General features: G+C 35.1%; 1 protein-coding gene across 2 annotated transcripts in view; it reads left to right on the top strand.

Annotated features, from left to right (window-relative positions):
* Positions 1–7,924, top strand: part of RNF138 (ring finger protein 138) — a 36,826-nt gene extending 28,902 nt beyond the window's left edge. The window contains exons 2-5 of one of the 2 annotated variants that reach the window (XM_032421324.1): positions 500–556; positions 1,368–1,479; positions 3,012–3,119; positions 4,896–7,924. In XM_032421324.1, coding sequence (XP_032277215.1) covers positions 500–556; positions 1,368–1,479; positions 3,012–3,119; positions 4,896–4,964 — 346 coding nt within the window. In that variant the 3' untranslated portion in view covers positions 4,965–7,924. The remainder of the gene's footprint in view (positions 1–499; positions 557–1,367; positions 1,480–3,011; positions 3,120–4,895) is intronic. The other variant, XM_032421323.1, reaches the window with a different exon arrangement.
* The last annotated feature ends 4,461 nt before the right edge of the window (positions 7,925–12,385 follow it).

Raw genomic sequence — 12,385 nt, 5'->3', positions numbered from 1 at the left:
AGAAGAGTCTCTTTGAAAGTCTGAAGAACCTGGGGAAATATTATCATGCTAGGGATTTAAGATAATTCTGCAAAATTCTATATTCTCTATATATTTATAACTGCATAAATTAATTTTAAAGGATATAAATATTTAATCAGTTTTCTTACCAGAATTTATTTAAAAAATAATGCTATAATTATTTCATAGTTCAGAACTATTTGAAGTTCAGGCTTATTTATTTATTTTTTTTAGAGAGAGGGCGTGCATGTGCGAGTGGGGAAGGGGCGGAGGGGGAGAGAATCTCAAGCAGGGTCCATGCCCAGCGCAGAACCTACATGGGGCTCGATCTCACAACCGTGAGATCATGACCTGAGCCAAAATCAAGAGTTGGATGCTTAACCTACTGAGCCACCCAGGCATCCTAAAGTTCAGGCTTTTAAAACAAATTCAGACTAGTCATTTTATTAGCAATTCTAATACTTGAGGTATTAACTTTTCCCCCTCTATGCTTCTTAAGTAATAGGAGTGAAACGTCTACATCTGATAACACAGAAACTTATCAAGAGAATACAAGGTAAGCTTTTGAAAATTTTGCTACTTTAGTACATAATATCTGTCACTTTGTAATGGATTTTTTAATTAAAATTTTTTTATTCAATGAAATCATCAGACATAATGCTAGATTAGCAATTAAGAAATAAATGCTACAGATGCTTTTACAGATCACATTAAATTAGTTTAGATCTCCTTTTTCACTGTGGTCATGTTTCTTCCATGCATAATTTAGGTAGAGATGTCAATATTAACTGTCCCTTGCTGAAATTCTGAGGTATTAAACTTCAGTAATGCGATTCAAAATGTTTTGAAATGTTGATCATTCTGATGATTGATGCTTTTGTTTTTCACTTTTCCTATGAATTTTGTATGTTAGATTCCTAGAGACTGGGATAGACTAAAGATCTGACCTTGGTGGGAATCTTTTTAAAAAAGTTTTGAGTTCTAGATAGAACTATGGTGGGACACCACAGGGTATTTACAACTTTCAAGGGAGTTACAGTGACATCTATTGGCCTTACACGAATGACTACATTTAAGTTGTTTGGACGTAACTGCTTAATACATGGAACAGCTAGGTTTGTTTTTGTTTAGGCCAAAGGCACCATGAAAAAATGTACTGAAACATTTTAAGGGTACTGTAAACTGAGATTGTTTGGGAACATCTGTTTTAGATCATTTACTGAGAATAGTTTTTTCAAAATGAAGGAATCTTTGAATAATAAATATACTTTTTAAAAAAGAAACAATAATTGGTCAAAGAATAAGAAAGTGTCATTTTTATGTTATGATTTCACCTTAAGTACATTTCATTTAAAATTATTTTATAGTTCTTCTGGGCATCCTACCTTTAAGTGTCCCTTGTGTCAAGAATCAAATTTTACCAGACAGCGTTTACTGGATCACTGTAACAGTAATCACCTATTTCAGATAGTTCCTGTGGTAAGTACCTATGTTTAAGACAGTCTTCTACTTAAATACGCTGTTCCATTTATTTCACTTCATGTGTATAAGGGAAAGTAGTTGATTTAAATTTGGACAGGGCATTATCATTAAGGTAGACTTTTGTCAACAAAAAATTGATGACCATGAAGCAAAATGAGAATTTAAAATTCCAGTAACTCACTTACAGAAAGGGAGATGCTTATTGTAAGGGTCATGTAGGAGGATAGCCTGGAGGAGAGTGAAATCATGAAAGGTGAACTGGGGATTTTCATTTGAGGAGTGGCAGAACCAACCTCTGTTGGGGCCTCTCAGTTTCTTAGTCTATAGCATGCAGGCAACTGGATCTGGTCTGATGGATCTGCTGCAGGTGAAAGCACTTATAAATAAGAATAAAGTCAGGTATTTTTAATTGTATCCTTGCAGAATCTAGTATATGAATGCATAAAGCACGGAATGAAAAGAATCATACTTTCTTTTTGATGCGTGCATATCTTTTTGATGCCATTTTGAGGCTGTGTAAGAAAGGGGTGAGACCTTTTTGATGAATGAGGGAGACAGAGTGGAGTGCGGGATTCCAGCATTGTGTTAATGGTCCTACAAGTCCTCTTTTGGAACATGAGTTACACAGGTAAGTGATTTCAACTGTGGATAGTACAGGAGAAACTGAGCTGGAAGAGATACTTCCTTTTCAGCTGTACGTTTTGATATATAAATATTTTATTCAGAAATAAGAGTAGAAGGAAAATTTTATAAATAAGGATTATAGGTATTTCTAAGCAGTTTTAGTTGGTTGTGCTAGAAAAAGTTGTGAAAGAATGTGCCTCAGTAACTACTGAAGCTACCCTTAAACTCTTACATAGCACTAAGGGAGACACACCACCTACTCTGCTCATTAGGGGAGGGTCAGTTACTACGAAGCAAATACAATTGCCAAAGATCTCTCCAGGAAAAATCTCACATTTAAGGTATTTCATTTGTTTTATATTGCATTGGCAAATTTTTGTTTCTGCATTATTTTCAACACAGCACGAACTTTGGCTAGAGTCCAGTTACCAAAAGTTTCTTCTTCTTTGTTTTGAGAGTATCATCCATTCACTTTTTAGCATGTCCTTCACTTAAAACCTTAAGGATACGATTTAAAGTTTACTTCACTTTCATTTTACTTATAAATAAAACTAAGCTAATAATAATTATAGTTAATTGTGGCTCAAATGAGATCACGTACTTGTTAATGATAGCAACTATGGTATTATTAAAGGTTGAGTGTGATGTTTTTGTTCAAACAGTTGTGTGGTCGGAGATATAAATAACAGAATGTATATCTCTTTTTATTGTGTTGTGTTAGATTAGTATAATTTATCTGAGGTAATTTGGTCAGGAAATGATCTTGTCTTGAAATTTGGACCTTTGAAATGGTTTTCATGTAGACATTTTCAGTAACATAAGCTTATGTTGTTTTAATACTTTCAATAATTAGTATGTTTGTTTATTTTCATTATTTTATATTTAAAACATTCTGTTTCTCATAGACATGTCCTATTTGTGTGTCTCTTCCTTGGGGAGATCCTAGCCAGATTACTAGAAATTTCGTTAGTCATCTAAATCAAAGACATCAGTTTGATTATGGAGAATTTGTGGTAAGTGAAATTCCTTAAGCTTAAGAAAATACCCTGTAAATATTCAAGTTAAATTAATTTTTCAATCTAGACTTGAGTTTTGAGACAAGCTATTGTATCATACTGGATGGTTATAGAGCAAGTTCGGTTGTTTTTATAATAATATAGGTGAACTTTGGTTTGTGGAAGTGGTAAAAGTTAAATTTACTGTTCACCTCCTGTTCTAGAGAGATAATTAATATAAGAGCAAACCCCCAGGTTGACAAAATGATGATTTATATGAAAACTGCCTAGATTTAAAGGATAATTGTACCTGCTTAGAGAAGTAAAACTGGTACAACAGATGAAGGAGAATGTATTTCTCATGTAGTATAAATTGCTTATTCTAATAGATTTCTCATATCTATATATGAGACCTTTTCTTTTTATTTTTTTTTAAAGGTTTTATTTATTTGAGAGAGAGAGTGAATGAGAGAGCGAGAGAGATCACGAGGTGGGGAAGGGACAGAGGGAGAGGGAGAAGCAGGCTTCCCGCTGAACAGGGAGCCCTATGTGGGGCTCGATCCCACGACTGCAGGATCATGACCGGAGCCGAAGGCAGATGCCCAACCGATTGAGCCACCCAGGCACCCTGAGACACATTCTTTTTAAAAATGAGGGAGCATAATTATTAAAGCCAGGTTGAGTAGATTCTGGTGTTAGATGATGGCTTTAACAGGACATGAGGGAAGTTACATAAAAACAGATCCCTAAAGCAAAACATGGGGTTACTTTCTACCTCCCAAATGTGTCATGATAATTTTTTAAAGAAATTAGATGACTTTTTATTGTGAAATTACATTTTATTCAACTGCAGTGAATTAAAACCATATCTAATTCAATATTAATCCTGATAAAGAATGGCTGATACTTATTTTCCAGTTTAGGTAAGCACAGGCATGTGCAATTCTGACAATGGCATGAACAGAATTTACATCTTTTCTCTGCTCTCCAGTGTTGAAATTATATCATTATTGATAAATTTTTTTTTATTTTGTGGAATTTGCATTTTTAGTCATGCTGTTTTAAAATAACTCAAACATATGTAAAATTTAGGTGTACTTTATGATTTTAGCATTTTTATGAAATGTAGATTCTCAAATTCTCATTTTAAGAAAGTTTATTATGGAGAGCTATGATTTGGAAAAACAAAAATATATTTTATGAACCACTTTTGATCTAATTGTCCAGTTTTATTTTGCCACAGAAGAGTATGTAATTTTAATTATTTGAAATTGTCAAGTGGAAGCCTATTTTAAAGCAAATCCATAGGACATAACTTACAGCAAGTAGAATTAAATGAAGGAGAGTGGTGTAACTAAGATTGAGTGAGCTATAGTTTTTAGCTTCATGTTAGGATTAAGAAGCTGATGTTCAGTTCTCTTAATTCAATAAATGCTTATTTTCTTTAAAATGAATTTATTTTTAGACATTTGACATTTCTTTTCTAGAGATGACAGAATTTATTATCAATTAAAATTGTGGGTAACCTTTTAACTGTACTTTTAATTAATGACCTCCTCATAAAGCACTATAACTCAAATTTCGTTCTCTGCTGATCCCATTTGTTGTTTATCACTTATACTTAAATAATTACAACTGAACTTAATTACTAAGGTTCAGGTATTTAAATCTTATATTTTAAAGGATAGCATATATTGTAACGTAAACCATTTCAAGAGTGTGTAGTGAATTGGGCAAAGTATTGAGTAGTGGAATATGTCTTTCCTATTGACATGTTAATGTCATTGTTTTTAGAATCTTCAGCTAGATGAGGAAACCCAGTATCAAACTGCTGTTGAAGAATCTTTTCAAGTAAACATCTGAAGGCTATAGAAATCTCTGCATCTTTGTGCCTGCAAGTGCCATCTTTAAGGGGAAAACTACATGAAGTCACCGTTTCAGTAACTTGATGTGTATATTAATAAAAGTAATTCAGTCTATTGATTTAGTTTTTTAATTAAAAAATAAAGGTGGGCCATCTAAAAACTTCATCTTCTTGATAAGTTAAAAAATGAAAGTTAGGACATTATCTTTAAAAATATTGAAAGGATTATATTCATTAATGTAATGAACAAAAGGGATTCCATGTTGTACTTATCTTTTTTTATATTTCACAGTCTTGAATTTTTCCTTATGTTGCTTTTGGAATTTGTTGCAGTTCCTCCCATTGACCTTCTTGTACACAGGTAACACACAGTAGCACATTCTGAAAGATGTGATTGATAGAAACCTACCAAATCTGAGCCAGTTACCAGAGTTGCAGAATGGAGACTTGAAGTGCTAAATGAAACAATCCAAAGGAAACTTTTTTAATACAGATTCTAGCTGAAGAAATTCAACTATAAGAAAATTGTATTTATATAATGTTTAGTATTTTTGAAGACTAGTGAGATTTCTTTAATAATTATAACTCTTTAAAAAGTTAAAGTTCATTGTAAAGATATTTCCTTTTTGCCTTAGAAGGAAATACTAAGAGAAAAAATTATTTCTTAGGTGGGCGGTTGGTAATTTCAAATCCTGTTTGTTTGGCTGACAAATTTGTAAGCCCAAAGTATATTAAGCTGAATTACAGCTCTTTGGCGTCAAAATTTTCAGTAGCCAGTATTTCTCTTTAACTAAGATAAAACTTTTATTAGAAACTTCCAGTTGGTGATACCATATTCTACATGTATATTTAAATGAGAGGTTTGGCTTCATCTCAGTTTAGAAATTCATTCAAAGCTAAAGATGTATATGTATATATGCATACACTTTTGTATGGGTATATATACACACGTATGCATGCAATTTGTCAGGTTATGTACAGAATTTCTATTAAGATTTTAAAAATGGACAAGCAATATGGGATTGAGTATCTGATTTGATTAAAATTTTATGTATCACCAAATTTTTTAAAAAGTAACAGCCAAATGCTAAGTGGTCTACTTGGCTACTGTCATACCTTAAAAGTTAAATTTACACACACACACATAATTACCTTGTCTATACGGTGCTCATTTGTTATTCTCAAAGATAATGCATGACTATGAAGTCATGAGGTGGATGCTACCAACCACTCGGTTTCACTACTTCTTAGTCAAAACTGGGTTTGTTCTTCGTATTTATTAATAAGAATCATAAAATAATTTGTACTAGAAGGCCTAAATCAGAATAAAAGAGGAAGAGTGTATTAGCTGACATTCCATACTAATATGCATTGTTTATGCTTTCTTTAACTAAAAGAACATAAAAGAAAATCTCAGAAGTAGTTTGCTGCTAATATATACATATATTGTATGAAAGGGTATATTTTGGTTTTGTTAAAACCCTTGTTGACTTTTCTACAGTGAACATTTTTTTTAACTTGATTTAATAAAAATGTTAATTTTGCAAGTGGAGTTTTGTAAAAACCTTTTTCAGTCAAACAAAATGACTATGGTAGTAATAACAATCACCAAAAAAGCCATACATCTTGATGAACATATGCCTTTGTTCTGTCATTCGAAAGAGTGATGTTTACTATGTGCTTGAACATTTTCTCTGCAGTTACATGAGTGTAACTGTAAGAATAGCTGTTTAATGAACTCTTTTTAAAAAAAAATTTTTGACCATAGATTTTTCCAGTTTAAAGCAATAACTTTACTACTTTCTTTCAGAGTTAATACTTCCAGTATATCAAGTTTTAAACCATCCTGAGATTTGGGAACTTCTTTAAAGGAAAATTGTAGTAGAGATCATCTTGATGAAGTTGTGTTTTGAAGTTTGTGGATTAGTTAAATATCAGTAATAGTCTTGTGTGTCTTTCCTATAAACTTTTCATAAGGAAAATATTGACTATTTGCTATTACCTGGGAACTCCTCAGTATGGAAATGTTTGTTTAAAATCTCACCTTTTGTCAGTGCATTAGGAATAGGGACAGGCTTTACAGATTTACAGTTTAAATTCATGAGAAGGTCCTTATTTTTAATATGCTTATAGCTGAGTCAGAATAAAGGAGGGAAACTATTGATTGCTGATACCTGAATTTCACAATACCACTTCTAGGAAAGCGATTTCCCTCAGCAAGTTACAGTTTATGTTGTTAAACAGAGTCTTATTTGAGATGTATTGCTTTATTTTTCAATTAAAAGTGGTTTTCTCCTACTTGTGTGTCTAATTAAAATTTTGTCTAGAGGGAAACATGATAGCATTTAGTTCTTGTAACTCACCTTGGAAGACATGGAGAAGATAATCCATTATTTTGCACTTGAAAAAGTGGATAGGAGAAAGCTACCACATGCTGATGCTATATGTTGGATTTAACTTTATAAACCTATTTTATCTTTATTTCATATGTTAATTTATAAGGCTATTTCGTCAAGTGTTTATGCAGCAATATTTTCAAGTCCTGTTAGCAACCAGGCAGAAAGCTAGTTAACTGGTTAATAAACACTTTTATATGGAGAAGTTACCCTTAAGTAAAATACCAGGGTCGTAAGAACATAATGCCAAATACAATGTCATATACCTTTTGGGTTGCTTAATAAGTATTAATTATGACCTTCATTGAATCAACTTTTATAGAAATCCATTAGGGCTGCTACTCAAAAGAATCAACCTTTTGAGGAGGTGATGACATTTTATTTTAGCCTTTGTGACCCAGAAAACATGTAAATACATGCAGTATAAAACTCATGATAGAAATATGAATAAAGTACTCATCCCATGGTACCACTTAGTGTCAATATAATTTTCTGATTATGCAATACAATTTTGTAAAAAAACGTGGAATGGAAAGGAGTTATGTTAAGAAATTAAAAGAATACAGGAGCCTCAAAAAAATGGGTATTACCACCTGCATTCCCCGCCCCCCCCCCAATCTGACAGCAATTGTCCAATCCTGGGGCTGAGAGAGGTGACGGTTGCCACACTCCCACCCCTGAAATGAGAAAGATAGATGTGTGTATTCCATTATGTACTTAACTGGCAAACTTGTATTAAACTCTACCACACAGTTTCCTATGTTAATAGGAATTCCTGAGAGTATAATGGTGAAGGATATACCATTACAGAATTTTAGCTGAGCAGGGCACGGGAGTGAATGTCGATTAGACCTAATCAGATGAATTATAGCCATTCTGTGGAGAGGAAGAAGGAACACATGAAATGTGAATGAAAGGAATTTCCTACCTGTCAGTGTGGCAAAATAATGTTACGATAATGTGCACAAAGTGAACAATAGCCTGAGTAATCAGGGCTTCGATCAAGAAAAAACATTATTAGAATCCCATAAATCCCTTTATTTCTACTTGCAGTCATAACTCGTCACCGCCACAAACTTTTAATACCACAGGTTGTTTTGCCTGCTTTTTATACTTTATAGAAAACGAAGCACACAGTAAAAATTCTATCTGGCTATTTTTGTTCAACATTGTTTTGAGGTTTTTATATGTAGGTTTTAATTTAGTCAACAGCTACCCTACAGTAACTTGTCTTTTGTCCAGAACAGAAAAACTAAACAGTAGCTTTTGTGAATTTGTGAATGTTAGATACATTGCAAGTGGTTCTTTTCATGTACGTTGGCACTCGCAGGTGCCGATCTATGTAAAAACTGAAAACTGTCTGGCTCCGCCCCCCCCCCCCCCCCCCTGCAAATAACTGGGGAAAGACAGGTGAAGAAAGGAGCCAGTGGCTTTCACAGCTCTTACCTGACCTTTTTCCTAAGCTGCATTGTTTATGCTTTTAAGATTCACCCTTTCAGCAACTTTCATATATGCAGTACAGTATTATTAATTATAATCACCATTCTGTACATTACATCCCCATGACTTACTCCTTTTATAACTGGGAGTTTGTACCATTTGATCACCTTCACCCATTTTTGCCCATCTCCATCCTCTGGCAACCACCAGTCTGTTCTCAATTTATGAGTTTGGTTTTTGTTTTTTAGATTCCACATACAAGTGAGGTCATACAGTATTTGTCTTTCTCTGACCTTATTTCACTTAGCATAATGCCCTCGACTTCTAACCATGTTGTTGCAAATGGCATGATTTCCTTCTTTTTTGTGGCTGAATAGTTTGTGTGTGTGTGTGTGTGTGTGTGTAGACACTTAGGTTGTTCCATGTCTTGGCTATTATAAATGCTGCAATGAACATGGGAGTGCGGATATATCTTTGAGATCCTGATTTTATTTCCTTTGGATATATACCAGAAATGGAATTGCTGGATCGTATGATGGTTCTATTTTTAATTTTTTGAGAAAACTCCGTAATGTTTTTCATAGTGGCTGTACCAATTTACATTCCCACTAACAGTGCACAAGGGCTCCCTTTTCTCCACATCCTCGCCAACACTTACTTGTCTTCTTTAATTTTTTAAAAAGATTTTATTTATTTGAGAGAAAGAGAGAGCAGGGGAGGGGGGACGGTCAGAGGGAGAAGCAGACTCCCTGCTGAGCAGGGAGCCCGACGTGGGGCTGGATCCCAGGACTCCGGGATCATGACCTGAGCTGAAGGCAGATGCTTAATGGACTGAGCCACCCAGGCACCCCTATTATGTGCATTGTATTAGAAACCATATTTTCATCAAAATTGTTCAAGAGTATATGAGCATTGATAGCAATTTATATTAGTTATAACCTCTAAAATGTTTTTCATAATTTAGGACCTTCTGTATGACTAGTGAATTTTCTTTTTTAGGTTTGGCTCATTGTCGCTACATACATATTTTGAATTTGAATTTTGGCATTCAACACATTAGCTATCCCTCCAAGCTGGATAAACAAGGCCTTCACCTTACTGCACATGACCAAACCAGCCCAGGAGCAAATCATTAAAGACTGCTTTAGTCAGATTTCATCTATTAATATTGAGTACGGTTATCAAACCACTTATGAATATGCTTAAATATTCTAGTCTCCAGCTCTTGCATATAGTTCATAAGACTAACAACTCGGGGCGCCTGGGTGGCTCAGTCGTTGGGCGTCTGCCTTCGGCTCAGGTCGCGGTCCCAGGGTCCTGGGATCGAGCCCCGCATCGGGCTCCCTGCTTGGCGGGAAGCCTGCTTCTCCCTCTCCCACTCCCCCTGCTTGTGTGCCCTCTCTCGCTGTGCCTCTCTCTCTGTAAAAATAAAAAAAAAAAATCTTTAAAAAAAAAAAAAAAAAAAAAAAAAGACTAACAACTCTTCATCTACCGGTCCATTAAATGTGTTAAAATATGAAATGTATTTAGTTCAATTTGACTTAGTGAATATACAGTGGGTCATTTAATTACTATTTTCTTTTCTAATTGTTTACAAGCCAGCTACTCTAGAATTTTGTCAAGCAACTTAATTCTCACTGGTAATTTCTCTCTCTCTGGAAAACAGTTCTATCAGGAATGCTTAAAGGGGACTACATGTGGGATGTTCTATGGTCTTCAGTCGTGATAGGTGTATTATTTCAATAGAGCTGGAAGTTTTTGTTTCTTCCGTTTGTTATTTAGGTCTTGAATATTAGGAAGGACATTCTGATTCTGAAGAAGTATTTCTTGTACAAAATTTGGGAGCAGTTTGATCGAGATAGGGTTTCTTAGGTACTGAGTGGTGCTTATTGAGGGCCTACAATATCATGACTATAACACTTTTCAGTGCAAACATGTCTAAATAGAAGATTCTATCTGCAGGCTTATTCCTTTTATATTCCTGATAAATGGCCCTGCTGCTGCTTATGTGATGTGGCCAAATATGATGTTAAGGAGGCAAGTTGATCTGAGGTTTGTGAAAGCTATAATACAGCAAAAGTTATATTTATTTTAAAGCAGTTTGAATTGGGTTTAAGACATCACATCATTTAATCCAGGGGTGGAAATACATGAAATCAATGGAGCTGCATCTTTGTTATTCTAAACATAGGACTTACTGGGGGCACTTGACTGGCTCAGTCAGTGGCACGTGTGACTCTTGATCTGGGGGTGGGAGTTTGAGCCCTGCGCTGGGCATAGAGATTACTTTTAAAAAGAAAATAAAATAAACCTGGGAATATTGGTTTACTTGTCTCTTGCCTTTATCGTTGCTCAAGGATTATTTGCGGTAGTTCTATTATAACATCACAAATTTAAAAGTGACTAGTGTCATAACCACCATAGATTGATATTCACCCCACCTTGAGAATATGACAGGGCTGCCCCCATGGGCTGTATGTCTTAGGTTATCTGTGGAGCCAGGTCCAAAAATGAAAATCTTGAGGTGAAGCCAGAGGTCCACTCATGGATGACTAGGTCAAAAGCACTGAGCCAAGAGGGAAGACACAAACTACAATGAACTGGTTGGGGCATGGAGATGCTTCTAGTCAAAGAAGCAGACCCAGAGCAAGAAAAGAAGGAATGAAGCATGAGTATGCTGTGGTGTGAGTTAGGTTCAGGTAAACCTTAGCAGAAGGAGATCCTCTGAGCATAGGCACTCCTTTCATTCTTGTCATGCTACCTAGAGATTGGACATGAAGCTTTCATGTGGGAGGCTCTCAGCCATTATCATGGGATTGTCATTTTTACACTGAGATGCAGTTTATCTGGAACTAGAGAGATGAATTCACACAAAGTAGCTATTTACTTGTACTCAGGTATCTTGAGCTTCCATTCTCCAGTAGTCATGTTTATGGTCAATATTTTCCTGAGTAGAAAAGATGGAAGTCAGATTTGTATCCCGAGAACCTTAATGTTGAAATGTCCCTTCTTTCCTGGATGGCAGAGATAGTACCTGTTTATTCAATAAAGGCTCAGTCCTGTCACTTCTCTTTTCTCACTGCAGACTTAATCCCTAATCAAGCATCTCATGCTTGTATGTCGGTGATCCTATTTGTACAGGTTTCAGGTACCATCTTTGTTAATCAATCTCAAATTTTCATCCACACCTCTCCTCTGAGCTCCGGACCGGTGTATCTGATATCTGTTCAGCGTCTCTGGTTTTGGGGTGCATAGGAATCGCCTCGAGTCCTTGTTAAAACACAGATTGCTGACCCCAACTTCGAAGTTATTGTATCAGAGGTCTGGATTAAGAATTAATTTGTAATTAATTTGTTTATACCCCTAACAGAACATTACAATTAATTTGTGTTAAGTCTCTTTCCCAACTAGACCAGTTATTTTCAACACTGCCTGCACTATAGGATCACCTGGAAAACTTTGGAAAAGCAACCATACCAGGGTCCATCTCCAGAGATTTGGATTTATTTGGTTTGGGTGAAGGCCTACATGATTCTAATATACTGCCAGTGATTCTCAGAATCACTGCACTGGGGATGCCTGGC

This window comes from Phoca vitulina, unplaced genomic scaffold, assembly GCF_004348235.1.
Source record: "Phoca vitulina isolate PV1807 unplaced genomic scaffold, GSC_HSeal_1.0 scaffold24, whole genome shotgun sequence".
NCBI lineage: Eukaryota > Metazoa > Chordata > Mammalia > Carnivora > Phocidae > Phoca > Phoca vitulina.
The sequence above is the reverse complement of the archived record's forward strand: the minus strand, read 5'-3'. Positions and strand labels throughout refer to the sequence as shown.